Genomic DNA, 27,439 nt, shown 5'->3' with positions numbered 1-27,439 from the left:
TCAATATCCCTGCAATAAAATAACAAATTAAGATGGTGGTTCCTACAATGTTTACCGACCTTGTAAACTGCCCAATAACATGACCAGAATCAGCTCATCAAGGCCCAGCTGGCGAGAATGACAAGCAAAGTCATCATATAAAGGTACGGCGTTAGCTTCAAATCGCTGTTGATTAGTACGGCCCTGGGGGGCGATGGTCCTATTGCTGTATTATTGGGTTGTATAGAAGAGGATTCTGGCTTGGAATTTGAAGTAGCAGCCCCTGTCTGTGCCACAGAAGTGCTTGATTCGATATGACGATGACCTGTATTGGCTGTGGACTGCGCTGTCGGGCTGCTGCCAATACCCAATGGAGTAGCGGAATCGTGACCATTCGCATTTCTCTCCATGCCTTGTATGATTTCCCTGGATAGTGTGGTAGCTGGCGGAGAATTTCCCCAGACATCTGTAAGCATCATTTCCGCGTTATGATCGCCAAGACGAATGATTTTGATCATGACAGAACCCGGTGACTCATTCTGTTGATTGTCATCAATTGACAATGCGTCTTTTGCAACGCCAGAAGGCACTGGTGGGTTGGACCTTGGAGGATGCGCTGTCGTCTGCTTGCCATGAGATTTGCATGAGGTAGTTGGTGGTCCACCCCCTCTCGGTGAACCTGTCGTGCACAAAGTCCGGTTGCTTGTAGCAGTTGGCCAGAGGGTTACCTCAGAAGGCTCAGTTGTCTTGTCAGTAGGCTTGCCATCTGCATCTTGTACAGCTAGAGCATCTGTTTGGCTAGCCGAGGCTGACACTGGCGCCGGTGGTACCTGACTGTGCTTCTCGTATGATGATGGCTCGTCTACCTCTGTATCGTGATTTTCTTGCGGGAGCGGCTCTGTATTTGATTCGGGCAGGCCAGTTTCAGAATCAGAATTTTCGCCACCAGGAGACTGCCCGCTCAACCGCGAGGGTGCATATTCTGGAGGAATATTACCCGAATCATCAATAGTTTGGTATGACGGAGGTGAAGGCAGGGGTAGAGGTAAGGGCGTAGGATGAATGGTGGATAGAGGACCTGACTCTGTCAAACTGGTGGGTGCAGGGGAAGAAGATGAACAAGGCAGAGACGATGTCTGAGCAACAGGCGTAGGTTCCGCAGTCTGAGGTACCTGAGGCCCTGGGATTGGATCAGCTGACATATCTGCGCCGTTTGTGGTCGAGCAAGGGTTTGATGCGGGAGCTGGAGTTGGAGGTGCAGGAGAAGACGCAGGCATGCCTTCAACGTCGGAAGTTGCCGAGACTTCAGGCTTGTCACCATCGTTTGGTAGATTAGAAGCCTCCTGGGTAGGGCTGGGTGATGGGTCAGATTGGTTGGGATCTTCAGGATCTTCAGGATCCGAACCTCCGGCAGCATCAGAAGCGGTGGAGCATGGGGATTTAGACGACAGGGATTCTGGGTCGTCCTCTCCATTTGGAGGCGTTGGCGAAGGTGCAGAGGTCACTGCAGGGTTGCCATGTTCGCCAAGTTCTGTTGGCTGTGGAGGAGCGTGCCCATTACTGGGATCCTGAACGCTTGATGGTGCCGAGTCAGGCGGGCATGAAGATGTAGCACTTGGATCAGCAGGATCCGGCATGGTCGTGGTCTGTCCAGCGGGAGAAGATGAAACAGTGGGGTTTTCATTGTCATTGTCGCCGCTATTATTGTTGTCGCCGCCATCGCCATCGCCATTCTCGCCCTCGTCCTCACCATTTTCAGGATCAGTAGTAGGAGACGATGGTGGAAGAGTAGGCGGAGATGGAGCAGGCGGAGATGGAGCAGGCGGAGATGGAGCAGGCGGAGATGGAGCAGGCGGGGGAAGAGATACAGTGACGAGACCATCAGGCCCAGAATTGCATTTCAGATCGAGGGAAATGTCAAATGAGAGGGTCAAATGCTCAGTATTTTGCTGAGAGGGGAGACTAGGCATGGCGTATGCATCAGGCAGTGACGGGGTAGGAAGATATGGAGGCTTCTTCAGGTCAACATGCTGGACTTCGACCGGATGCAATGGTCCAATGCTCAAACCCAAGTCGGAGCATGCCAGGACAACGTGGGCTACGGCCGGACCGTAGGTCTCTTGGGGACATGAGCCGATGAGGCATTGAAAGAGAGACTGCGACAGCCAAGCGTTAGTTGACCACGACACAGGCTGCAAGGAGTTGGGTATTGAGACTGGGCAAACCGACATTGGTCATGAGCTTGTCTGCACAAATCGCCTTGAGATCGAGAGATCCATTCGCGTTTCTGATGCCTGAAGCACAGTCGACGGCGCACTCTGTCCATCATCTCGAGTCAGTGAGGAGAGCATGTCAGAAAACCCAAAGCACTGCAAGCATGAAGCGTCACTAACGAGGTGCTTCATCGACCGCTGCGATGCCAGCAAAGACGCAAGCAGCCAAGACAACGGCAACCGAAGAAGCTCGCATGTTGACAGATGAACAAACGAAGACGAAAGGCTGCACAGAGGGAGAAAAAAATGGTTTGTCGTAATTAACGATAGTCACCAAAAATGGGAGATCCAAAAAGGGCTTGAGAATGCGTTCCAAAAAGAGTGTGTGGTGGCGATGCTTTGATTGCGAACGATGGAAGATGATGAGAAGAAAAGATGGAGAGGGAGGAGAGAGAAGAAAAACAAAAACAAGGCAAGCAAATCGCTTGTTGAGAGATGAGCAACGAAGGAAAGAGCGCTTGTGGTGTTTTGATGACGCAACGACGAGGAACTTGGGGAAGGAGCAGAGATAGCGGAAGGAGTTGATATCATCTGCCATTACAGGCAGTAATCACGATGAGGTAAATGAGTGACGGGAATAATTGAAGTCTCAGCTAAGAATTAATTGGCGAATGCAAATCCATTTGTCCAGATCTCTAAGTAAACTCCATTACACCTGAGTCGAAAAGAAAGAAGGAAATATTAGATAGAAAACAGAGCGTGATGCAAATAAAAGCGAGCTGAACTTGGCTGAACTGAGGATGTCGCCAAAATTGCATTAGTAGAAAAGCAAGTCAAGGGGCTTCTTCTCGTCGCCATATCGGTCCTTGAATTCCTTCCTCGCAAGAAATTTGGCAAGCGGCATCATGGTATCCTTCATGTCCATGACGCCCCTCTTCTTCTGGTCAATGTGCGAGGCATCGACGACTAGGCGCTGCAGCTTGTTCAGCGACAATGAACCTAGCCCCCATTGATGTCAGTACATGCTTTTGAACAAACCAAATTGCTATTCACAGAGATCGTGTGGGAACAAAGAAATGCGTTGGGGTAGATAGAAAACTCACCATTGTCGATAAGCTCCATGAGACGCGCCGGCGTACCGACACCGACGCCAATCTTTTTGTTCTTGAGCAGGGTGACTTGTTCTTCAACCTTCATGTGTTTTGCGAACTGATTGAAAAGAGAGAAGAAGTCAGTAACGAGTATGAAAAAGGGATAGATATCAAGGGAGGTCCAAAAACTCACCAGCTTCGCAACCAGACTGTCCTTGCCTGATAATTTTCGTAGAGCTCTGAATCATTCATATTAAAAAAAATAACCATTTCATTGATCAAAACAGATAGGCAGAGAGTCGTTTTGGCGAGAATCATTTCGTCCTTACCTGGTAAGATCTGCGGCTCTCAATCCTGCGCCAGCAACAACGATGGTGTGAGGCATGCCATTCTTCTTCTGCGCCCTACTTAAGCTCTCAGGGTGCTCTGCAAACTCTTCCAGGAAAGTTGGCAAGTTGTCCAATGATCTGGTCTTCTGCCATGAGGTGGTGTCCTTGATAGTAGCGGCTACAGTCCATCTCAGTTAGCATTTAGAGAATAAGATATGAATGAAAAGCCAATTTTCTTTTTAGGCGAGAATATCATGGGTGTAACATACCTGACAAAGCCAAATCTGATAACTCAACAGGGCTCAAATCAGTGCCGAATCTCGCCAACTTCTGCACGTGGTAGTCGGCCAGCAATTGGCTATCCATCTTAGCAAAGAGCGTGTTGAGGCCAAGCTCAGAGTCGAGGTTTTCATCCTCTGCGGCGTGCTTGGATTTTCTCTTCTTGGTCTTTTTGGCTGGAGCCGCATCTTCCGCAGCTCTCTTCTTTGAATTCGACATTTTCGCTTTCTCTTCTGACATTTTGTGATAACAACGGAGCTGATGGAGCGCTGCTGCTCGTGATGTATTTTTACAAACTTATAGTGGAACTTGGCCAAGGTGAGAATTTTTGCAGGACGCTCTGTACAGTATCTTAGATGTGGCTGGCACGGTAAATTTGCTGGCAATACAGCGTGGAAGCTACAGTGTGCGCACTGTACGTCACCGAACGCCATCTGATGTATGCGGCGCGCATTATATTCAACTGGTATGCCATTTCTTATGATTAAAATATTGTATCTCCTTAGACGAACGTCGTCTTTTCACATGTATTTAAATATTTAAATGGACTAACTGCATCACGAACAACACAGAAGTAATACATCTACTCGTATTCATCAGAATAGGTCATTCCAACGGGCGAAGCATCCCAACAGGCAGCTCAAGTTTATGTGTGATCAACTTATAAAAATTTCATTCAATCTTCTAAAATTATATAAACTAGCTAAAGAGAAGTCCTATTGACATTCTCTCGCCAGGCATGGGCGAAGATGATTTTTCCTAATTTCAAGGACGACATAACTAAAATCTCAACCCCAACCCGAACGCCATACACTACCAGTTGGATGAATGGAAAATATCAGTGTGAGAAAAGAAAGGACAAATGGCAAGGTGAAAAATCAATCACCAATTACAATCTCTGTAACTCCCGAGAATAATCACACCTACTCCTTAGAAGATGCTGTTAACGATGTTGCTACCGATCGAAGCACCAGCACCGAATATGGCAGCATTACCAAGCTTCTTTCCAAACTTCTTTCCGTACTCTCCAGCCTTGCTGCCACCCTCTTGCTGCTGAGAAGGCTGGCCACCCTCGGCTATAGCCATAGGCGGGACGCTGGCATTGTACGGGTTCTGCTGCGCGGGAGGTCCTTGCGGGTAGCCGTAGACGGGCTGCGGAGGATAGGCTACAGGAGCGGGAGCTGGGGCCTTTTGTTCCTGTTCCACAAAGACGTAGTTCTGGGGGAAGATGCCTTCCATGCCGGTGCGGTGGTTGCGGCCCATCCACCAGTCCGAGTTCATGTACTCGTACACGTCAATCTTGTCGTCCTTCTCCAGACTCAGGTCGCGAGCGTCGCTGGCATCGTAGCGGTACAGGGCTCTGGCATGAGCCAAGACGGGCTTGCCTGGCGAGCGGGTGGGGACACCAGGCGCGGGAGTGTCGTCGTATGATGGAGGTGCTGGGGAGGGACCCTTGACGTTGAGGTTCTGGAAAGCTTGAACTGGAGGCATCACAGCAGCTGCGGCCGGGGCGGGTGTCTGGTTGGCAGAATGGCCAGCGCTTCCAGCAGCAGCACCTCGAAGAGGAGTTTCGGCAGGGAGAGCAGAGTGGATGTGGTCGAAGGCGGCTTCGTCGATGACACCTTTCTCGAGAAGAGTTTCAAGCTCCTGTCCCTTAGATTAGCTGACCAGCTCTTTCACGCAAGAGGAAAGAATAAAAGGCGCTGTATAATCGCTGCGGGCATGCTAACATTCTTGATGTTTCGAAGAGACCGGTTGGTCTCCATGATGGTTTGGCGATCCATTGTATCGGTTGGTGGGAGGACTTTTTGTTAACGAAGATGTCCGATTTGCAGACACAACAGCTGCTCCAACGTAATATTGAAAAGAGAATAGGCCTGCAGCCTTTGTTTGAATGTCACAGCTCTCAGAGAAATGAAAGTGTGAGTGTCAAAGAAGAGAAGAAATCCAGAGCATCAAATAGTGGCCTGAGGACATGCAGATGCAAGATCTAGAATTCGTAGGGGAGCTGGAATGGTGCTGTTCCTGGTAAAGGCCGAGAGTCTTAGGGGACTTTAGCGGGCTATGCTGGTTCTTGGCCCCGCCACATTGCGTACATTGCGCGCGGATTCCAGAAGGTGAGCAAATGTCCGCATATGGATTTCGGAGTCTGGTGACTGGCCGAAATGACGAGCTTATATCACAAAGAGAGAGGCAACAATTTGAGCAAGCAGCATCTGATTTTTCAAATGGATAGAAATCATAGTATTGATATTTGTTTATTCCCGAAATCCCGAAAGAGACTGATTCAGTCAGTGTATTGATTCATATTCCGAGTCAAGCTCCATGGAGGTCACCACATTTCGCACCGGTACCTGCAGCGTTCCAGTACTCGAGCTCCAGTAAAACCCGTGCTACGGATTGCGCGTCTAGTCGCTGTGGCTGGCCCTTGGCTGTCTTCCAGAGGTCATTATAGGCCGCTCTTGGCGGATCGCCCCTAAAATTGCCACTGTCTGGAGGCATCCCAGTGCCACGGATTTTCAGCTCAGTACCGATACACTCTGGTACAGGCCGCTGCTCAAGATCTTATGCAGAGGACAAGATGACAGCCAAGCTACGACTTACAGTGTATCTGAAAGCAGGTACTGGGATGGTGCTCCATGCTTCAGAATGACTTCACAAGAGCAGTAGGAAATATCAGTGCCGTTATTCATGATTTGATTTTTTTTGTTTTATTTTGGTATCATTATTATTTTGCTATTCTTTTGTTTTATCTATTCGGCCCTTTAAAGCCAATTCATCAAAGTTTCATTTATATTTACCCATTTTTGGCGCCACACCCCAAGCTTAAACGACAAACTTGCTCTCCTTGACGGCATACTTGTCAACGTACTCATCAACAGTCATGGCCTCGAGTCTCTTGCTGTCCAAGCTCAGTTCGACAAGCTCGTTGACGGTGTTCTCGGGGAAGTGAGGGCCGAGGTGGCGCTTGTACTTGGCCAGGATGACAGGCTTGGCCTCGTCACGACGGAGACGGTGGCCCAGAGGAGCCTCGACAGCGACCTCATCGAGGATGGTGCCGTCGTTGAGCTCAACGGTCAGGGCGTTGGAGATGGTTCGCAGAGCAGGGTCATGGTAATCCTGAGTGTACTGAGGATCCTCGACACACTTGATCTTCTTGCGGAGAGACTCAACCAGCTCGGAAGTGGCAGCCTCACCGCCGTCAACGTAGTCGGTGGCCTCGAGGCGGCCGAAGACGAGCATGACGGAGCACATGTACTGGATGCAGTGGTCACGGTCGGCGAAGTTGTCCATGGGCTTGAACTGCTTGTCAATGATGCGGATGCAAGCCTCGTGGGTTCGGCAGGTGATGTTCTTGATGTCGGCGGCAGACTTGCCCATGGCCTTGAGCTGGTGGAAGATCTTCTCAGAGGCCTCGACGGCGGTCTGGGAGTGGAACTCAGCTAAAGCATGTGTTAGTCTTCTGGTTCATGATTCTCTTCTCAGTAGGTAAACGGGATTTAAACTCACCAGGGTAGGAGACCTTGAACAGGACGTTCTCCATGACGTAGCTGCCGTAGGGGCGCTGGAACTCAAACTTCTTGCCCTTGAACAGGACATCGTAGAAACCCCAGGTAGGAGCAGACAGGACGGTAGGAACACCGGTCTCGCCCTTCATGACCTTGAGGGCCAGGTTGACGGCGCGCTGGCAGGCATCACCGGCAGCCCAAGACTTACGGGACATGGTGTTGGGGCTGTGGCGGTAGGTTCGCAGACTCTGGCCATCGACCCAGGCCTGGGTGACAGCGTCGGCGATCTGCTTCTCGCTGAGGCCGAGCATCTTGGAGACGACGGCGGTGGAGGCAACCTTGACCAGGACAACGTGGTCGAGACCGACCTTGTTGTACGAGTTGAGGAGAGCCAGGCAGCCCTGGATCTCGTGGGCCTTGATCATGCCCTCGAGAACATCACGGATGGTGAAGATCTTGCCGCCAGCCAGGTTACCACCGGCCTTGTTGGTGCGGTTGATCCAGTCAGCGACAGCGAGGATGGCGCCCAGGTTGTCAGAGGGGTGACCCCATTCAGCGGCCAGCCAGCAGTCGTTGAAGTCGAGCCATCGGATCATGGCACCAATGTTGAAGGCACCGTTGATGGGGTCCAGCACAAAGGGAGTACCGGGAACCTTGGTACCGTTGGGCACGATGGTGCCGGGGACGGTAGGACCGAGCAGCTTGGCGCACTCCTTGAAGCGGAGGCCCTCAAGACCGCAGCCCAGAGTGTCGAGGAGAATCCATCGAGCGGTGTCGAACTACGCAGCGACATACAGTTAGCAATTGATTGTCACTCAAGCTCTGGTGAATCGAATTGAATTCATTCCCTTTGCTCCTATTCTCTGCTTGGTGGTGATGGTGGGGTTTTTTTTGATTTTTGTGTTTTTGAAATGAGGGGCACGTCGGCATCAGCAGCCACGGAACAAACTCACAGCTAGTTCAGAGTCAATTGTCTTGTTGGCGACATAGTCGGCAATGTCCTTGATCTCAGGATCGTACTCGCGCGAAGAGGTAGACATGACGGGCGCTCCAGACAGTTTGAATGAAGAGGTTGAGAAGTTGCTGCGTGCGGCAGGAGTAGCAATGGCAGCAGCAAAGCCGGATGAAGCAAGACGACTGGCGCCGACGGAGGCCGAGCAGAGACCGCGGGAGGACTGGACTCGCAGCTTAGATGCTGATCTGATGCTCCGTGAGATGGCGGACATTGTAGTATTTCAAACACACACAGAGTAGCTATAGAGATAACTCTTCTGCAGCGATGGGAGAAAGTAGAAATACAAAGAGAGAAAAGGAGATGGGGGAGACACGAATAAAAAGAAAAAAAAAGCTTCAATGCCGCTATCCCCCAGAAACTCTCCAAAATCTTGGAGAGCCGAGCCAAATCTCTCTTCCCCCCTGCTAAGCTCCGCCATTTTGCTCTCGTTCAGCCGCCGCATGCCGCCCGCGCCATCCTCGGCTAAACAGGGCGGAGCGAGTCGCTCTCCAGCAAAAGCTGCTAAGGTAGCTCGAGACAATAATAGCCACTGCAAGAAAGAAGCCCCGGCGCCGGAGCCATCGGCCGTGTTCACCTCGGCCATGGCGCAGCAGCCTCCGTCTGACGGAGCTCGTGTAGCTCGGATGCGGCTATCACCAACTGCGGAGATCGGCCCTTCTGCCCGTCTATCTCGGCCTGTGACAGGCGTTTGTAATGCATTAAGTTAGAGGCAGGTTTTTGGTATGTGTGTGGCGATATATATATTACTCGGTTTGCTGCAGGAGAGACATTATACGGAACTTGACGCAAAAACGCCACACTTACATTTCTGGAAAAAAAGAATTAGAATCTGTAACGCAGCTATCCGTATAGTTATACGAAGCATAATTTGTTAACTGAGTTCTCAAAATTTCTCTTGTTTTTTCTCTCCGTCTTTTTATTTGGACACATCATTAGTTATTCTACATTGATGAGAACAAATTGAAGGTAATTTGCATCCTTTCTTGCCAAATTTTTGAGCATCTCCTACTTCGTATGATCGTGAATCTCGTTCCTACTAGGATCATTATATCGTTATGACAAAGTAACACTAGCTTTCCTATCCATCATATTCACTATGGATAATATATTTACTCTTCATATCTCCAACAATAGTATCTTTTGGCTTAAAGGAATTAATGCGTGGCTCATGTTCTACCCTGGATCTCTATTCAGCAACTACATAGAGTACGGCTTGCACGACAGCGACCGACCGATCAAAAGCTACATTGCTTCATACAATTCGTCAGGAGCACTGCGCAAGAGAAACTGTACTTTTAACGAACCCAATTCTTGTTTCCAAACCAGACCAAGTGACGCTGACTACATGTGGGTATGTGCTATGCCACCCACCAAATACATTGACTACAAATAGTATCCAAAGAACAACAACCCAAATTATTCTTATCCCAGGATGCATCTCTATTTTTCTCATAGTATAGAGAAGATGCTGTCCCTTTATCTATTACCCATTATCCATTTGCCCCGTTGCCCATTGCCCACTCCAAAGTCCCTCCTCGTCAAGCATTGTCAAGGATGTCCTATAGTAAATTTGGTTAGAACTACATGAACAGCATTATCAACATGCGGAAAAAAAAAATGCCTTACCATCTCTCTAGCCCTCCTTTTCGAAGGCAGTTTTCTTAGACGAGAAAGAGTACTCGCTCTTTGGCGAATCGGGAACTACAACACTTCTTCCGCGAATGGCGATACTGAACTTTGGGCAGATGGGACATTCCCCGTCTTTCATGTGCTTTTCCAAAACGCCATCGGGCTTTTTGACGGCTGGATGCGAACAGGTGTCGTTCGAATCCTCATAAAGGAGACACTTCTTGAAGATGACACACCTCACCATGTGCGACGGATTAGGCACGCAATCCTCGTAGATTGCTTCACCGATTGTGTAGTAGCACATGCTGGCGTTGGCGTTGGCAGGAGTGGAAAATTAATAGTGGAATATCAAGTTAAATTTTTGTCAAAGCTTTGGGATAGTTGAAAGCTGTGAGAAAAAACAAAGAAAGAAATGAAAATATCAACGATATTGGGATACTTTCTTCTTTTAAACACGCAAATGAACGAGATATACAAGCTCGACTGATGCTAACAAAGCGTGCAAATAAACTCCGTAGGTAGTATGCTGTGTATTACTACAAGAAAAGAGATTTTAATTTCAGTACCTTTTACCTTAGACTAATGCTCTGTTTTGGCTGACAGTCATACACTAATAGCAGTGGTTGTACGAGTACGGAGCCGTAGTCGAATCCATCTCCCTACATTCAGAGTGAGCTTACCCCGGTAACAGTGCTTTATTCTGATTAGCAGTCAGATACTGTCTCATGAAACATTGTAAGAATTGCGTGTTATCTTCATACTACTAGCAGTATAAAGCAGCATACTGGAAAATGACGAATCGATTATTGTATCTCAGCTTGGAACGGGGCTGTCAGCCAAGTCCCTTTGATTTTCAGTATCCTAGGCTGGCTGAAAGGAAGCAATCCGACGTGGATACGGCAAACGATTCCGCCCTATCAAGATCACTTCAACATATGAGCTCCCCCACCCAATAATTCCCCTCATATTGCTTCGTGCTTGAGCACAGACAAAGATCGTCGGGGGGTGTATGTATACTAGACTTTTAGCGACCCATGACCTCGCCCTCCATTTGCTTAGGAAACCGGGGAACAGGTATTCACACCAGTACTATTGCTAGCACGCTCCGTATGTTGTACGACACTGGGCGTATGCTTGAGTGGTCGCCGACCAGACCAGGCTCTGGCCAAAGCGACCTGACCCTGAGCCTGTTATTGTCTTGAAACGTTGGCATTGGTTATTATACGAGCGGTAAAGAACGTCTAGCCGTGGGATTAATCGCACCAAAGGAGGGTTTGAACGGTGGTCGAAGCGAAGTACGCACCTGCTGTAGCCTGGGATATCACCAGTTCGCACCGATATAATGGGGTACACTGCTCTCGACTAGTCACCGCTGAGAGAGGCTTGACTGGGCTGCCAGGGATAAGATCGAAGGACTTAACTAGCTGGAAAAACGTCTGACAGTTTCGCGGAAGGTTCCGTAGATAAATGGATCACTTACACTCTGAATATTAACCATCTGTTGCTAATGCCAGTAGGACCTCATATTTTGTGATTCTGTCTTGTCAGCCTGCTAGTACCTGTTGTGAAACAGCTCTGCATACGAAATGAATTCGGCAACAAGGCACCAGCATTTAAAGCAGGTCTCAGTCGAGTTGCTACCTGAGTGAAAATGAAAAGGTGCGTGACGGCCAAGATGGCCAGTGCGGAGAGTGACAACCCGAATGAGAGAACCTGAAAGATACAGAAGCCTCTATAGCGGCGATTACGACCTGAAAGGTTGTAATAACTCGTTATGTAGGGAGGAGAAGGTGCAATATTGCATACACGCCTTTCAGCTTGCTCTGGTGAAACTAGCGTAAGTGGTCAACAGGAAAGGCTGTGTGACGTAAAATCAAGACAGGTCCTTTAACGAAAACAGGCGGCGGACTTCTCCACACAAAGAGAGGGGAGAGAGAGAGAGATACGACATCCTTTCTCTGTATCTTTACCTTTATTCTGGCTTCCATGCCAACCCCTTCTCTTCATCCCTTGTCATCTCTATCTTCTCCCGCAACAGTATTGAGGTGCCTTGGGAAATGGTAGGCTCGAAAAAGAACGTAGAAATCCCACAAAGAAGAAACAAAGGCTCTGGTAAATCCTTTCAATACTAGTAGCATTGTCTTCTAAATTTTCATCATAACCTAAAGCTGTAGTGTGCTCTTACTTCGTGTATGCTCGCACAGCCACTACTGCCCAAGGTGCATGTTGTCCGCAGAAAGTGGAACTAATTCCACTGGTACGTGGCGTGGCTTGCGGCCTACCGCAGAGAGAATTAAAAACTTCAAAGAAAGTTGGACAAATGAGAGGTGACAGCTGTTGTTGGCGTCAAAGTACATACGGAGTAGGTAGAGGCCGTCTCTTGTCTTCAAATTGCGTCGGCTGCGAGGCCGGAAGGATCCTTGCCTGTCTGCGCTACATGGACTAGAAAAGAATTGCCAGGGCATGCATTTGGGTCAAGTCTCATGACATGACACTCGACTGCCGGCGTACCACCAAGTGCTTGACCGGCCCCACGACGGACCGCTCTAGAAGGAAAAAGGAATGCGAAATTCTGGCCGGCTGCGGCTGAAAAAGCTGCCAGCGGAGAGCTTCTTCATCTGTGCACATGGTAAGTTTCAGAGAACAGAAAAGATTTGAGTTTTGCCTGTTATCACGATTCTTGGTGAACGGCAAGTACGCTTGCAGAGCAGTTCCGAACACAATATTTGATAAGCCTGTAGCGGAATGTCGAGTTGGCTCACATGATGAGACTTGCCTTGGTGACTAATAATACACTTTGTCTTAAGCCAACAGATCTGTACCCCTCCTGGGCGGAGCAGAGCCCACGTATGATACTACGAGAATAATGGGCAGTGAGCAGGGGGGACAGATCAAATTCGGTGAGGAGGAGGGGCGAACGCTTAAAAGATGGTGGAGGCTGGAAAGTTAAGCTGCCAGCCATCCGCCCAATGCACGAGAGACGAGCTAGTGGTGCAAGCAGCAACACGAGGAGTAGCAGCTGGCATAGCTTCACATCCCCCTGTCAGCCTCATTTGCCAGGGGGAGGGTGCGAGGATGAATTCCCGAAATATTTCGGACATTGACTATCTGGATTCTCGGGTAGTCGATTCGTATGGGGCGAGAGAACTAAGCTTTCGCCTGTTATGGATACATTGTGGTATAGAGAGCTGATAGGGAAGTAGTGTTAGCAACAGTAATAATATTACTAGATAGAGAAGTAGGAGAAGCCCTGGAGAGAAAGCCAGTCTATGATATGTTGGAAACAGGCTCGCGGCTCCATGCCCCCTGTCTGTTCTTTTCCTCACTTACCTTCTTGATCACCTCCCATAAGGTCTCTCCATCCGCGTCCCCTCACCTGCGAGGTCTCTAAATAATAGAGAAAGAGAAGAGAGACAAAGAGGGAAAAGCCAAAACAACGAGGCACGGAAATCAAAGTATTGGCTTTTTTCCTAATGGAAAGTTTACAGAGTTGTCAGTGTACAAAGAGAGAGAACCCAATATCTTTCTGCCTAACTTGTATTGAGAACAAAGCGAGTATGAAGGAAAACGGACAAAAACGATAGCAGACTGAGAATAAGCAATGCTGCAGCTTGTGGAAGGATACATCGGGGAAGCTCTAGTTGAACCGCATCAGGTACCCCTACAAGGCACGCAGGGGTGCTGCTGGGGGAAGGGCGTGTGCCTTTGAGCCCGGCTTGGCGCCACTACCAGGTACCGGTACTTGTCCCAAGACTTGCACTTGCCTGCTTTCTCGCCGGCTTGCCTCTCTTTCCGTGCCCGGCTGCACCTGCCCGGCGGCTTTGCTCAGTGCCTGCGCTAAAATGAGGGCGTGTACCTGCCTTAGGAGCACTAAACCATGAAATACACGCACGCATTGAAGTATCTAAGAGGTACTGAAGTGCGAAGCGGTGAAGCTGGAGGGAGATGCTCTGGGTATGTGATTGACGAGCGATACCAAGTACCCCGAGCCTGATTTACAGCCACGTTCTACCCGGAGAGTACTTCGTGTCCATCCATGTTGCATGCAGCAAGCAAATAGTGGATGTTGTGTAGGAATAACCCCCTGTCACAATAATGGAATTCTTTTTCTTTCCCCCCCTTTCTCTTATTGAAAATCATAATACTCGCAATGTATCAGTATATCTGATGTTGCTTAAAGTAAAGTGCCACTACTATCTTACGCTAATAGCGGCAAGTGGGCGCGCCAACGAGATCTCACAAAGTGGATTAGCGAGCGCTCTCAGATCAGACGTCAGGTACAAGCAAAGATTATGGTTCTTACTGCGGAGCACAGCTATCTTGCGCTTATGGCAGTATATTAAGCTGTTGGCCCTACGAGGCACTATCGCGTTACATGTAGATCATTGTTAGGAACAAGAGATACTATAATGCAACATCTAGTGGCAGATAGTCGCGGAAAAGTAGCCGCTAGTATTCCGCTCTCCGCCATCGATATCTGATGATGATCATTTCTCATTATTGTAACCTGATTAGCATCCTAGCTCGCACTAAATATGGAATGCTCCATATTGATTCACAAAGTTCGTTCCCGGTTTCCTTTTACTGCTTTTACAGCTATTTACGCTTACACTTACACCACTAAGTAACGGACATATATCCCAAGGGGAAGTATGGTCTACTTCTATTGAAACAGAAACAAAAAAAAGAAAAAAAAAAAGGGCTGCTGGGCTAATTAATCTTAGGTGTGTGCATCAAGACACCCCGCTCATTTCCCATTTCCCGGGCTCCCTGCCAATTGGCATCTCTCGATTAAGATGACCCTCATGGGGTTCCCGCGATCGGAACAGGAGGTGAACGTCTGCGATTTGCTTATAATACGAAGACTGCTCGGCTACTTACTTGCGCCTTTCGCCTCATCCTTAACCCCCATGTCGCTTGGGCAGCCATACCGCAGTGCTGTGCTTCTTATTGCCTAGCCAAAAGATCAAAGCACAGCTTTGATGCAAGGGAGAAAGAGGAAAGAAAAGAAATGTCGTAAGAATCAGGCCACTTCACTTGATGAAGGAAGCCGGGCCTGGTCGACTTGTGATCAGCTCCTCCACCAGAGGCACGAATACCTACCAGGGCGCTCCACCGAGTCGAGACTAGATCACTGTACGCAAGGATCTTTTTCTCCGGTCACGATGATACTATTGAAAGTAAGTGGGAATTATTCTGACTGTACAATACAGAGCTTATTAAGTGTACTTCAGGTAATTACGTACTCCGTGTAAACACGGCGAGCTGATCTTTTCGCCGCATTATGATGGCTCTTGTGTTTCTGGTGTCTCGTCTCAGCTAGTGGTAGCCAATCTAGTAGTCGAACGTGTCTCTGCCAGAGAACATGCATACACGAAGCGACTATACTACCGCAATTTAAAAAGAGAAATAGAGAATGAGATGTGAAAAAGGAAAGGGAAAGAAAAGAGAAGTGAAGTGAGCAAAGAGAAAAGAGAAACATGGTGCGCTCTCTGATGTACTAAATTACCCATGTAGTGGCGTGAAAGTCGGGTATGAGTAAGTCTACCTCTACCCAGGTAGGTACGTAGTATACTGCATCCACTGCCTTGATGCTTATAGAAAACATGTACCTGCTGGGTTTGGACGTATTTCTGGTTATATAGCAGCAAGTATACCCATGCTTGTAGCTCAACAAGTTGACCATAATCACTCTTGCTTGGCCTGATTTGATACTATAACTGGGATTATATTAATCGCAATTATCTTGGGGCACTGGATATTTTGAGGCTCTGTAATTTTGTGGATCATATAAAAGAGACATCGTTGGTCATATCTGATTCGATTTCTCCTCTTCTTCGCCTTTGTCTCGTTGTTCGGAAGCCCTCATTGGTTTCAACTCAACTGCTTGTCTGTCTGCTTGCCCTGTCTTGTACAACTCGAAATCGGGGAAGACCATCTTGTTTTATTTTTAAAAGCAGCTATCTGCTTTTGGTTTGATCTCCTTCCTGTTCATCTCTAGTGCGAGGTCTCTCTAGCTGCCGCATCTCTACCTTCTTCACTACTATCAAACAATCTTTGCCTAGGTAACGATATTATTATTCCTTGATCCTACTGATGATGTAATTAACGCCGACCTAGAAGTTATCAAACCATACGAAATTGTTACCGAGACTTCTCTTTAGACATCTCGAGTACTCCCTATCGAGCCCGACGATACATACTTGCACCTGACTACGCTTTATATGAATCATACTTTGTCTTGCTTATAGTTAATCTTATTTGCACCCAACCGCATCGCTATTTGTACGCTCATTGCATTACTATCATCATGTCTGGTGGAAATATCTTGGTTTACTTGATGAGGCGAGACCTTAGAACGTCCGACAACCCCATCTTGTACAGGCTATCCTCTACCGAGCATAGTTTCACCCACTTGCTGCCAGTATACATCCTGCCACCCGACCAGATCGAAGTTTCTGGTCTTGTCAAAGATGGTAAAATGAGCCCATACCCCCCCGCTAGGTATGATCTCTCCCAGCGTTGGAAATGCGGCCATCTCCGTGCAAAATTCGTCGCAGAGTCTCTGTGGGATCTGAAGGGAAATTTGGAGAGTCTGGGCAGCGGACTTATCATCCGTGTTGGCACTTTTGATGGTATCCTGAATGGTATCATCCAGCACTACGCTGCCAAACAGGACGGTCCCCAGGTTACAGCTGTGTGGATAACTGAGGACTATTCACCCGGTCAGCAAAAGGAAGAAGAGGCCATTGCTGCTATATGTGAAGCAAAAGACATCGAATTCGATCGGCATTTTGACGTAAAGTATTTCATGCATGAGTAAGTTGACCCAAGCTACCACAACCCCCTAGTGTTTTGTGGTATATTAACATGGACATAGCACTGACCTCCCTGAGACTAAGACCCGCATTGACTGCTTGCCTGATACCTTTGATCCCTTTTGGCAAGCCCTGGTAACCATAGCTGGAAAACCTCGCTATCCCTTCCCTTTACCTGCAATATCTTCCCTGCCCCTTTTCCCGGATCATGCATCTCTTCCCCTCCAAGAATCCCCATTTGAGATTCCAGATACGCTCAACGAACTTATTCAAAAATTACAAAGCCCAGTTCTTCTCCCCATGCCTCATTTGGATAGACCCGAGTTTCGAGACTCGTCAATGCCAGAATCCCTCCTCGGTGGTGAAACACGCGGTCAACAGCGGGCTCGGTACATTGTTAAGAAAGGAATTGCATCTTCCTACCATCTCTTGTTGGACGACATCTCTGTGGGTGACAGCAATCACGGTCTTCAGTCTTATCTAGCACTTGGGTGCATTACGGCTCGGCAAGTCCATCAAGAGCTTCTGAAGCTCGAATGTGGCACGGACCCTACTTTGGCCCAAACTATAGGCTTCGGGAGAGGCTGCAGCGTCGGGACAGAAAGCATTCGATACTATCTGCTGGTAGTGAACTTTATTCGTCTTAGCATAATAAAGTATGGCAGCGAGTTGTGCAACCTTGAGGGCGCTGGGATGGGCAAAAACCGATCCAAGAGGTGGAAATCACCCGTCATTCGACAGCTTGATAAACCGGGCCAAGCAGTCGACACCGTAGTCAGCATGACGCAGTTCCTAATGGGACTCACGGGTTTTGGCCTCATCGATGCCATCATGCGACAGCTTTACGTTGCAGGTCAAATGACTACCCGCGGAGAAGAGATTGCAACAGGTTTCTTCGCCTTGTATGCGGGCCTCGACTGGCGCTATGGCGCAGAGTATGTGTCGTCGCTGTCTATAGACCATGATCCATTCTTTCACTTCTACAGCTGGCAGAACTGTGCGGGAGTTGGCCCCAGCTATGGATTCAAGGGCTCCAAATTCTCTCCTGCCCAAGTGTCCCAGAAGTTCGATCCCGACGGCACCTTCATTCGAATGTGGATGCCAGAACTGCGAGAACTACCCAGCAAGAAGAACGTTTTTCGGGTCAGCAGCACCGAATCTTCGCTGCTGCAGCAGTATGGGCTGGCATCTAGCATCATGGTGACTCATGAAGTGCCATGCACTATGGATGTCGACTCTATAACAGAGACCAACAATGTTAATGGCGCCCAGGTGGAAAACCCCAAGGCTTTGGCTCGAAGGGAAGGTGGATCTATTCGCATTGCGAACCTTTCAACCGAGATTATGAGAGGGGGAGGCGAGCTCGGCGATTTTGAGCCTGGATTTGGATTCGAAGCTAGACTTCCTGAGGCGCCACTCGGGCATTCAGAGCCAGATGAATTGCCTCAGAGGCCCCCTTCTATGTCTTTTGCCCCATCTTTGCCGTTTCGCTTGGGCCGTGATACGGTTAAGATTCAGGTGGTTTCGACGACAAGGGCACCTACGCCACTAGCAGAAGTAGCTGCGCGTTGGAATAGCATGGTCTTTCGGCAGAGAAATCCAGTGGGCCATCATCCAGTAGAAGCGTTGCCATCGCCATCTCATCAACAGACTAGCGACCCTCTCATTCGCCAATCTATCCAACATCTTTATCCACAACTCCCTCCCGTACAGCTTCCACAGCTTCCACAGCTACTCCCAGCTCAGCCTTCCCTTCATCAACTGGATATTCCGGCCTCCCAGCTGAGCAATCAGAGCCATGATGTGGTAGCATTACCGCCTCTTCGTCCACATCAGCCTCCGCATCTGTCAGTCCCTTTTGATGCATATATTCCGCCATATCAACGGCGGAGCTTGAGTGGGAATCAGAGTCCAGCCCGTATATTACCTTCTTTACCAGCAGCGCCATCGCCGCCACCACCACCACCAACTCTATCCTCTGCAATTCCCCACCGGTCCCATACACATCAAGTCCAACTTCCACGAGATGATACTCTGAGAGCTTCTTTGGAGAGGGATCCGCCTCCTGTAATTACGACTCCTCTTCGCCGGGGTCCTCGGAGACTTCGCCCAAGAATTGCTGTAATACCGCACCCAGCACTTACGGGATTTCTACCTGTTATTGCTGAACCGGAAATTATACGCTATTATATAGGACAACTGAGACAAACAAGGTTTCGAGAGAGCCCATATTACACGTTGATTGATCTCCCTTTTCTCGATAGCAATCGGATGCATATTATACCTTGTCCTCGCGGGGTTGTGCCTCTCCGAGGCGACCCTGACCTCGACATATTCCGCGAACGACCTCCTTCCACCCCAGAAAATGTTAATTTGGAAGTTCTTGATGAGTTTATAGATGAGGTGGAAGACGACGAGACTGCTGTTCAAGTTCCTCGTCTTCGACATAGACGCAGAGGCTTGAGGTTTTTACAACCCTATCGTGGGCCGCGTCAGCCTTCCCGATTTAACTCTCGGTATCGTTGATTTTGTTTTTGAATTAGTCTTTTTGACTTTCTGTCGATAAAGTTTGTAAAATTGTCCATTTTAGCAAGCTTTTGAGTCATCCATTGTCTCTGGATCTATAAATCCCTTCAGTCTCCCCTCGGACTCTTCAAACTTTTCAGATTTTACAATCTCTCCAGAATCCTTAGGTCTATTTGTTACGCTCAATTTCTCGCTCTCGAGCATCACCACACACTCTCTCAGACTACATTATTCACTCTCTCAGACTACATTATTCACACTCTCAGACTACATTATTCACTCTCTCAGACTACATTATTCACTCTCTCAGACTACATTATTCACTCTCTCCTTGGGCATCTAGGACCTTCAATAGCTATGTCGACTTCCGAGGGTTCTGAAGTTTCTCCTACCTTGATAGGCTCTCAGACTGCTAGCACTTCCGGATCTCCTTGCTTTCCCAGCGGCCCTAGATCCTCTAGATCTCCTACTCCTAAAAGCTTTCCCGTAACTTATCGAGCTATCCTAGAGAGACCTGGCACTCCCCCTGTTGACGTTGCTGCTACTTCTTCTCTGTATTGGGAGCTAACAATTCCGCCGCCATTCCACGTACCCCCATTCCGCCGTCCTGACTTACGAAGTTTGGCCCTGAGCGGTGATACATATTCCGAAATCCGCCACGATGGCCCTCTTCGGCTGACAAACGAGATGACGTATTATCTCGTCCTACAACACTACCACCAGTGGCGCAACGCGCAAGACATACGTCCCTGGTTTCTTTCTACATATCCAAGCTCTCAAGAGGTAATAAAATACGGCCTCATGCATAGATTCCTAGACAGCCTAGGTCCACCTCCCCCAGGTTGGGTTTGTCCACCCTCTACTGCAACTAATCGTCGTCGTTGTCGTCGTCATCGTTGTCGCCGTCGCCGCCAGCGTCATAAAGTCCGAGAGGAAGCCCAGGACGAATATAGCTCGCACGAATAGGTTGGACCCTCCACTGAAGCTGGCATGGCTGAGGAAACTGGGCATCCTGGAAGGGCAGGTTTTCCCGATGAGATAAATCTTCCTACAACCACGGAATCAGTGTATGTTTCACTAGGATTGGATAAAGCCAAGAAACGGTCCAGGCGGAGGAAGCGTGGCGGACGAGGACGTGGCAAGAAGGGTAAAGTGAGCAAGGCGTCTGAGGGCAAATAGGGTCTGTAGCTGATGGATTTTGCGGTAGCCTGGTGATGTTGTATAAAAAAGGGCACATGAGGTTTGGCAGCATTTTTTTAGGCAAGCTTTCTAAAGACGAAGTAATGAGCAAAAATATAGAAAATCCTGCGACCATATGCACATAAACCTGTTATTACTCGTATGTATGCTAGAAGAAAGAGATACTGGAGAGCGCTGATTTAGTATGAGTTATATTTTTGGTAAATGCTTAAATGTTCCATATGATTCCCATTATCTCCGAATCCTTTCAGTAATATCGCCGATCGCAAGTTTTTGTAGTCTTCAAAAAGTTGTTTATGATATATTAAACAAAGCCCTTTCAGCATAAAACCAACACCAGTTATAGGTGCCCACTGGGAAATCGTCTGGGTATAAATTCAGTACGTAATGGGCATTTCTCGATCATATATGTAGACGTGGCCCTCTGCCTGGTCGAAGATTGCTTCCACGCAGTGCTGGTTATCAAAGTTGAAGAACGTGACAATGAATCGTTTGCTAAACGCCTGGTAGCTGAACCTCTCGGTTTCGCACGCGTTGGGCAGGTTGGCATCGACAAGCTCATCATACAAGTTGAGTCTCGGGCCTTTGTCCTTCTCCTTCCTTGAGTCATTACGCCACGGCTCAGTCATGTCCAACGTAATGAAGTCCTCCAGGACGGCGACGCAGTTAATGCCTTGGCAGAATACGGATAGCATAGCGGCGATTCCAAAATTGGTCGCAAGCCGTCCGGTGACCAAACGCAGGAGCAGCTCTCAAACCTCTATTACGTGCCTATTCTGGGAGCGGCCTGTAGATGAATCTTCCTCTACGACAGAGCCTTCATCCATGGACGAGCCTTTTCCAGAAGCAATGGTGGCATCTGCCACACGGCCTCTGCCACTACCTCCAACTTATCATTATTTGAATCATCATCCGTTAAAGTCTCATACCTAGAATTCGCTTGTATCTTGATCTGTTATACTCTGGTGTTCTTCATTGTCGGACCTGTGGCCCTCAATATCGGGTCCCAACTAGATGTTCACATGATTTGTTAGCAAGTGAGATACTATGGCCATAGGCAACTTTGAGAACCTCGGAATATTCTTACTCAACATGGATGCCACTAGGCCTTTTGACCCAAATCGTAATAGGTAGTAGATGTAGTAGATGTAGTAGATGTAGTAGATGTAGTAGATGTAGTAGATGTAGTAGATGTAGTAGATGTAGTAGATGTAGTAGATGTAGTAGACGTAGTAGACGTAGTAGAGACCAAAGGTATGGCGATGCAAAAGCTTGTTCTTCTTGGGGCTGTTGCGTATAACTGATGGACTGAATAGATGTTAGAATAATATATTAACAAAGAAATGAAAGAACTGACTCCATATAACTGGCCCCCGAGATGTGTTTTGAGTGATCCAAATCCAACACTTCAACCAGCATCAAAAATTTCAACTCCTTGGCAGCAATTACAGATTGCACAAAATGAACGCCTGGAGGTAGTTGTTAAAACCAGACGAATTGAAGTCCTTGGGCCACATTATGCACTTTTCCTTGCCGAGATTGATTGGGATATGGAAGGATTAAATAAATGCCGTGTAAAAGGAGCTCCTTTCTATGGAAGAGATCATCAACATTTTGGAACCTCTGGAGGCTCAGGCCCTTCGCCCCAGACTGTTAGTTCATTGATGTCGTAGAGGTCTAGGAAGCTGGTGAACTTGATGATTTATTATTGTTGTGTTTGTGTGTGTGTGACTATGAAAACATGCAAGCAAACAGATGGGCTTGATAAATACAGGTGGGACCACGTGACCACTCAACAATTGAAAACATCCATGGAAATATAATTTGAAGTGCAGTCGGAATTAAAATGGATCTTGGACTGTTCACGCCTATATTGTTTGGGCTTGATCAATTCACTCAAGCCGGGTGCTTGCATTGCCCATCGATTCACTCAAGCTAGATACATATAATTGCTTTCGCGCTCTGTTCACTACTAGCTATCTGATTCACTTATGCAGGCTGCCGGCCAAGGATAGAAGGTTCTAGAGTCTCAGAAATAACACTGATGGGGAGAGACCTTATCTAGCATTAGGGCTTCTTCCAATAGAGGTTCTTATTGGAGAGCTGGTACTTGACACCTAAATAAGGCAAATATTTCAAGGTTAGGGAGAAACAAAATCGCAACAGTGTATTCGGCAAGCCCCAACCGGAGACCCCGTCGATATTACATCCATCAAAGGCTTTGAGCCAATATTTGATAGTTTTGGCGAATATGAAGGTGTCCTAGGTGCCTATGATTCTCGGAATATTTGCCTACTCAACATGGGTACTACAAAATCTTTTGGCCCAAATCCAAATAAAGCTATAGAAGTAAGATTTATATTTTCTTCTCTCCGCTTGAGTTGTGATGGCGAGAGTAAAGCATACCAGACACTGCTATGAGTATTTGCTGGCGACTGAGCAGAATGAAGATGCGCTTAGAATGAAGTTGCCCGAGAGGCATGATGAAGCAGAAAAAGACTGGTTCTATAGGTACATTGATTGTTTTTAAAGAAGCTTCTTCGTTATTCTTCAATCATAGACCTTATCGATATCAATTGTACCCATGATGGATGATGGAAAAGCTATCATAAATACACGCGGGGAAGTCCCTTTTCCAATTTTACCGCCCAATTCTACTGCCACATACAAAGTACACCAACCAACATGGCCCTGAGAGTTCCCATAGCTCTGACAATTTTGCCCAAAAACAGGACTCCATATGCCCTCTGCAATCATATAATCAGATAGTTTCATTGGATTATCCCTTCCTCATCCTCTGCGACGGCATGGGCACTGGCTGGATCCGCAGCCTGGTCCTTTCTGTCGGTAACTTTTACAAGGCCCTTGTCCGACGGATAGTGGCAAGGGATACCTAAAATAAGCAAAGACATAATTATTAAATAAATAAGCGAGAGAGCGGCTGAACGCAAGCTTATCACGGCGACTTTTTGCGTATTTCCTTTTTCTCTCGCAGAAAGGTACCTAATGTGATATGTTACATATAACAAGCTGAGCGAGTTGTAGCAGTACTGGGAGCTTTAGTAACACACCCCCTCCTCTACGTCAAGGCTTGGGCACCTTCGGCTGCAGACACTTGCAAAGTATCGATACTTTTATCGGATACGACGTGGCCTTGTCAGGCATTTCGGACATGTCACGGATGGGGGCGTGTGAGAGCCTGTCTCATGCCGGGTATATCCATGTATGCATGTACAAGCATGATTATGCTCGCCTTTTGCTGGCAGCTTCGCGGTGTGGCTAATTGTGAGACTGAGCACCTGCAGCCGGTGTTGTCCAATGACGATCGATGCCACCCAGGCAATAAACCGATATATGCCGTATTATTGCATGTATAATAATACGTCTTGCGCGCCTTACTAGAACATTGGAAGAGTACTCCTGCATCCTCAGGTTGAGTACCTGGGATATCCCTGTATTTGCGACCCCTCCTCCAGCTCATTCAGGTCGAATGCAAGGGAGCAGCTATTCTACGCCGACAGCGTGCTTCGTGAGGTTTCATTTGTGAGCTTTCTTTTTTTTATGCCACTAGACTCATGTATGAAGCCGCACAAATGCCTGCTAGCACTTGTATGAGCACTTGTATGGATCCCCCCCCCTTCACAGCAAAGAGCGGTAGGGAGCTGGCAAACAGTAAAACTTCAGCTTCAGCAGTAGTTTTACTTGTACGGCATACTAAGTGGCAATGTAGGGTTCAGGTAGAGACAGAGGCTGACGAGTACAAGCAGTCTATGTCTCTGAGACCAGCTGGTACCTCCTCTGATCGTCAGCTGCTTTTCAACATCTTCTTGCTTCTTCCCCCCTCACTTCTCCTCCTCCATTAATGACTATTTAATACATCACCAATCCCCAAAATCTGCTGTTTCCGACAATTTACTTCCTTGTTAAAGTTGCTTTCTTTTTGACTTATACACTTCTCCAATACCTCTCGTCTCTCTCTCAATCTCCCCATTCTGTGTGTGCATTTAGGCAACCTCTCTCTATACTATCTCCTTTCTTTGGGTGAGTTCCCCTTCATTTCTATATTATACTCTTTGGCTAAATCTTCCCCAATAGCAATTCATTGCCAGTGGTTCAATATGTCTGACATCGTGTCAGATGGGCTGGCCCTACCCGACGCCAATGGCATTACCAAAGTTCATGCAAATGGAGATCAAGAAATCCGGGGGACCTCCCGTACGGTACAGCCCGACATTAACAACAGGCAGAGCAAGAATAATTACACCCCGACTCTTCAGACTCTGAAGAATTTTCTTACAACCTGTCACACCCTGAATCAAGCTACCAAAGCTTTTCTCGATACTCCTCCTCAACAGCAAGATGCACCTTTCCCCTCTCTTCAGGGAAAAGTATATCCTCGAAAAGTCGTCAAATCTCTAAATTTCATGGAGAAGCAGATGGAAGTCTGGCAGTTATTGCTAAAAGACACAAAATCTAGCTTACAGCAAACAGTTTTTCCGTCAGCAGAACAAGTCCACGATAAATTCTTCGTCGTGGAGACTGTCGACGGCGAAAAAAGGCTTTGCCCCTTTGATCGACTGGGTGTCTCGGCCACCGTCCTGACTCTCGTGCGCCAGGTGTTGAGCGACCAAGCGCTTAGCGAGGCTGCTGGTATTGGAGGAAATATTGTCTATAGTTCTGCGGGAGCACGCTCTTCCTTGGGAGTTCCCGCCGAACCACAGTATCATGGTGATCCCTGTGAAGACGAACGATACCGCGGCCTCAGCATTTTCTCCAATACCAACAATGACCGCCCTCTCCCTGTTGTAGTAATTGAGTACAGACCAAAAGACTTTTCTCTGGATTCAAGCATGATTGCAGCTTTGGAAAATGGGGTTGTCCCGACCCAGGGTATCAATGACGATGACTCTTCGCCGGCGGGAGTTATCACTGCCATGATTACGCAGGTGTTCAACTACATGGTCAAGTCAGGAGTGATGTACGGGTACCTTTACTCGGTAGAAGGCATTGTTTTCTTGGAAATCCAAGAAGACCCATCAGTGGTTCACTACTCTGTCAGTCTCCCCAGAGACGAGGTGGATTACCACGTCGAATCAACCATGCCTTACTCGGCGGTTTCGCAAATCTTTGCCTTTATAATTCGGGCGATGCGGGCGAAATCAAGCTCTATGGCGTGGAGTGACGAGCCCGATGAGCTTGCTGCTTGGAAGAATGAAGTCGTCAGCAACATTGACGAGATAGCCATGCAGCTGCAGCACTGGGGAAAGCCAAGCGCCTCATCCGCTCCATGCGATAGAGACCAGGAGAATATGGATACCGATGCTGATAGCGACGGAAAAGAATTTGATGGCGAGTCATATCACATGTGCGATGTTGATATTGACGAAGAGACCTCTATGACTGTTGAAATCAGGATGGATGCTGATTTCATGGAAGAGGATATGCTGGCAGCTTCCACACTAGTTCACGAGCAAGACCAGATGCAAGACCAGATGCAAGTTCTAACGTTACGTGACGAACAATTTGTTCGAAATGACGGAGAGGAAGATAAAGAAAACCAAAGCGAAAACGCTCAAGAGAGTATGCAGGCCAATGACGACCATGATGACGAAATGCATGAAGACGAAGATGTCGACGTTGACAACAACAACAACGGCGGTTGGATCGAAAATGATCACATCAGCCACTTCAATAATAAAAAGGGCGAGGACATGTACTGCTCGCAGCAATGCCTCTTGGGGGTTGCAAATGGTTTGCCCATGGACAAGGCATGCCCCAATTTTCGTTTTCACAGAAACAAGCACATCAGCAAAGAAGAGTTTTTGGCGCGAGTTAGAGATCAGCTTATCCGACATAAGCAGGCAAACCCTTTCTGCTTTCCTCTGGACTTGTGGGGCTCCATCGGGACTTTGTTCAAGGTGACGCTTGTTGGTTACGGCTACACTTTTGTGGCTAAAGCTACCCTGCGAGCGGACTGGGTCTCTCTGCACCGTGAAGACGAAATGTACGGTAAGCTCAAGGATCTCCAAGGCTCTTGCATACCCGTCTGTCTCGGGATCGTAAGAGTGGACCCGGAATTCTGGCACGAACACAGACTCCTTAGCCAGTTCATGTTGCTTAGCTGGGGTGGGCAGTCAGTGTATGGGGACTTTAAACAGCATTTTGATGAGAAGGAGAAGAATTTGTTTGGCGACTCCGTCTTCAAAGCTTATGGCGAACTACACAGGGCTGGGATGCAACATCGCGATATTGATCTATCAAACATGCTGTACAATCCTCGGCTGGGCCGAATCATGCTTATAGATTTTCACGGATCCCGCTTCCTCCCTGATAACTTGGCTGGTTTCGATGCGGACGGTAATGATATGGCTAAACAATCAGAGGACAATGATGATGGAGTTCCTTATGAGGCTGATGGCAGCGTTAGGAGCAATAGCACAAGCGGCAATCGCAGCCGTAACGCCTGCCCGAGCGAAACCCCCTCATGTGTCGACAAATGTGAGTGCTTGCGCAAGGAGTTTGAAGAGGAATGCAGGCGGGAACTCATCCACGCAGTCGATCTTATGGAATACTTCGTTTGTGGGTGCCCACAGGGCCAAAGAATTTAACCGGTGACATTGCATATTATGGCTTTTTCATGTAAACAGGATACCCAAGGCATGGAAATACGTGTTTTAAGAGGCGATCAATTTAGCAAAATAAAGCTTGGCTGAGAGAAAAAAAAAGTTGAAAACAAAGAAAAGTCTCGTGATAAAAATTTCAAAAATGAAAAAAGAAAAAAACAATGAAAGGCACATCTTAGGGTTTTGATGGAGGATTGGGAATTTAATGGGTTGGAATTGGACAATTGG

The 27,439-nt window shown here is 47.9% G+C and overlaps 10 protein-coding genes across 10 annotated transcripts; 2 read left to right on the top strand and 8 right to left on the bottom strand.

The window, feature by feature from the left end:
* Positions 1 to 210: 210 nt before the first annotated feature.
* On the bottom strand, positions 211 to 2,448 carry GGI43DRAFT_386590 (uncharacterized protein; the record flags this gene model as incomplete). Its single annotated transcript, XM_083203814.1, has 4 exons — positions 211 to 239; positions 305 to 2,135; positions 2,209 to 2,297; positions 2,373 to 2,448. The coding sequence occupies 4 exons, from the start codon at positions 2,446 to 2,448 to the stop codon at positions 211 to 213; spliced, it is 2,025 nt and encodes a 674-aa protein (XP_083057666.1).
* Positions 2,449 to 3,009: 561 nt separating this feature from the next.
* On the bottom strand, positions 3,010 to 4,110 carry GGI43DRAFT_386589 (U3-containing 90S pre-ribosomal complex subunit-domain containing protein; the record flags this gene model as incomplete). Its single annotated transcript, XM_083203813.1, has 5 exons — positions 3,010 to 3,191; positions 3,296 to 3,401; positions 3,477 to 3,522; positions 3,613 to 3,790; positions 3,882 to 4,110. The coding sequence occupies 5 exons, from the start codon at positions 4,108 to 4,110 to the stop codon at positions 3,010 to 3,012; spliced, it is 741 nt and encodes a 246-aa protein (XP_083057665.1).
* Positions 4,111 to 4,536: 426 nt separating this feature from the next.
* On the bottom strand, positions 4,537 to 5,984 carry GGI43DRAFT_413012 (SH3 domain-containing protein). Its single transcript, XM_083206876.1, has 2 exons — positions 5,622 to 5,984; positions 4,537 to 5,538 (listed from the first exon to the last, which is right to left on the bottom strand). The coding sequence occupies exons 1-2, from the start codon at positions 5,673 to 5,675 to the stop codon at positions 4,822 to 4,824; spliced, it is 771 nt and encodes a 256-aa protein (XP_083057664.1). The 5' UTR covers positions 5,676 to 5,984; the 3' UTR covers positions 4,537 to 4,821.
* A 163-nt stretch (positions 5,985 to 6,147) lies between these two features.
* Positions 6,148 to 9,320, bottom strand: GGI43DRAFT_413010 (protein PDH1). The gene is made up of 3 exons (XM_083206875.1): positions 8,354 to 9,320; positions 7,402 to 8,179; positions 6,148 to 7,334 (listed from the first exon to the last, which is right to left on the bottom strand). Exons 1-3 carry the CDS (start codon positions 8,624 to 8,626, stop codon positions 6,718 to 6,720), a joined length of 1,668 nt encoding a protein of 555 aa, XP_083057663.1. The 5' UTR covers positions 8,627 to 9,320; the 3' UTR covers positions 6,148 to 6,717.
* A 568-nt stretch (positions 9,321 to 9,888) lies between these two features.
* GGI43DRAFT_181305 (uncharacterized protein) lies at positions 9,889 to 10,757 on the bottom strand. Its single transcript, XM_083199838.1, has 2 exons — positions 10,042 to 10,757; positions 9,889 to 9,974 (listed from the first exon to the last, which is right to left on the bottom strand). The coding sequence occupies exon 1, from the start codon at positions 10,346 to 10,348 to the stop codon at positions 10,049 to 10,051; it is 300 nt and encodes a 99-aa protein (XP_083057662.1). The 5' UTR covers positions 10,349 to 10,757; the 3' UTR covers positions 9,889 to 9,974; positions 10,042 to 10,048.
* Positions 10,758 to 14,583: 3,826 nt separating this feature from the next.
* On the bottom strand, positions 14,584 to 15,964 carry GGI43DRAFT_412984 (uncharacterized protein). The gene is made up of 3 exons (XM_083206874.1): positions 15,279 to 15,964; positions 14,769 to 15,224; positions 14,584 to 14,694 (listed from the first exon to the last, which is right to left on the bottom strand). The coding sequence occupies exons 1-2, from the start codon at positions 15,524 to 15,526 to the stop codon at positions 15,176 to 15,178; spliced, it is 297 nt and encodes a 98-aa protein (XP_083057661.1). The 5' UTR covers positions 15,527 to 15,964; the 3' UTR covers positions 14,584 to 14,694; positions 14,769 to 15,175.
* Positions 15,965 to 16,354: 390 nt separating this feature from the next.
* GGI43DRAFT_424807 (DASH-cryptochrome) lies at positions 16,355 to 20,430 on the top strand (the record flags this gene model as incomplete). The annotated part of the gene is made up of 5 exons (XM_083208423.1): positions 16,355 to 16,863; positions 16,925 to 18,429; positions 19,057 to 19,344; positions 19,732 to 20,171; positions 20,215 to 20,430. The coding sequence occupies 5 exons, from the start codon at positions 16,355 to 16,357 to the stop codon at positions 20,428 to 20,430; spliced, it is 2,958 nt and encodes a 985-aa protein (XP_083057660.1).
* A 294-nt stretch (positions 20,431 to 20,724) lies between these two features.
* GGI43DRAFT_181245 (uncharacterized protein) lies at positions 20,725 to 21,512 on the bottom strand. The gene has a single exon (XM_083199837.1). The coding sequence runs from the start codon at positions 21,281 to 21,283 to the stop codon at positions 20,966 to 20,968; it is 318 nt and encodes a 105-aa protein (XP_083057659.1). The 5' UTR covers positions 21,284 to 21,512; the 3' UTR covers positions 20,725 to 20,965.
* A 69-nt stretch (positions 21,513 to 21,581) lies between these two features.
* On the bottom strand, positions 21,582 to 23,070 carry GGI43DRAFT_386582 (uncharacterized protein; the record flags this gene model as incomplete). The annotated part of the gene is made up of 4 exons (XM_083203812.1): positions 21,582 to 21,598; positions 21,676 to 21,896; positions 21,946 to 22,057; positions 22,995 to 23,070. The coding sequence occupies 4 exons, from the start codon at positions 23,068 to 23,070 to the stop codon at positions 21,582 to 21,584; spliced, it is 426 nt and encodes a 141-aa protein (XP_083057658.1).
* A 1,345-nt stretch (positions 23,071 to 24,415) lies between these two features.
* Positions 24,416 to 27,422, top strand: GGI43DRAFT_181162 (uncharacterized protein). The gene is made up of 3 exons (XM_083199836.1): positions 24,416 to 24,629; positions 24,684 to 27,086; positions 27,144 to 27,422. Exons 2-3 carry the CDS (start codon positions 24,707 to 24,709, stop codon positions 27,194 to 27,196), a joined length of 2,433 nt encoding a protein of 810 aa, XP_083057657.1. The 5' UTR covers positions 24,416 to 24,629; positions 24,684 to 24,706; the 3' UTR covers positions 27,197 to 27,422.
* Positions 27,423 to 27,439: the final 17 nt, after the last annotated feature.

The sequence above is a fragment of the Trichoderma evansii genome (assembly GCF_050947405.1).
Source record: "Trichoderma evansii strain SZMC 28006 chromosome Unknown GGI43scaffold_20, whole genome shotgun sequence".
Lineage (NCBI taxonomy): Eukaryota > Fungi > Ascomycota > Sordariomycetes > Hypocreales > Hypocreaceae > Trichoderma > Trichoderma evansii.
The sequence above is the reverse complement of the archived record's forward strand: the minus strand, read 5'-3'. Positions and strand labels throughout refer to the sequence as shown.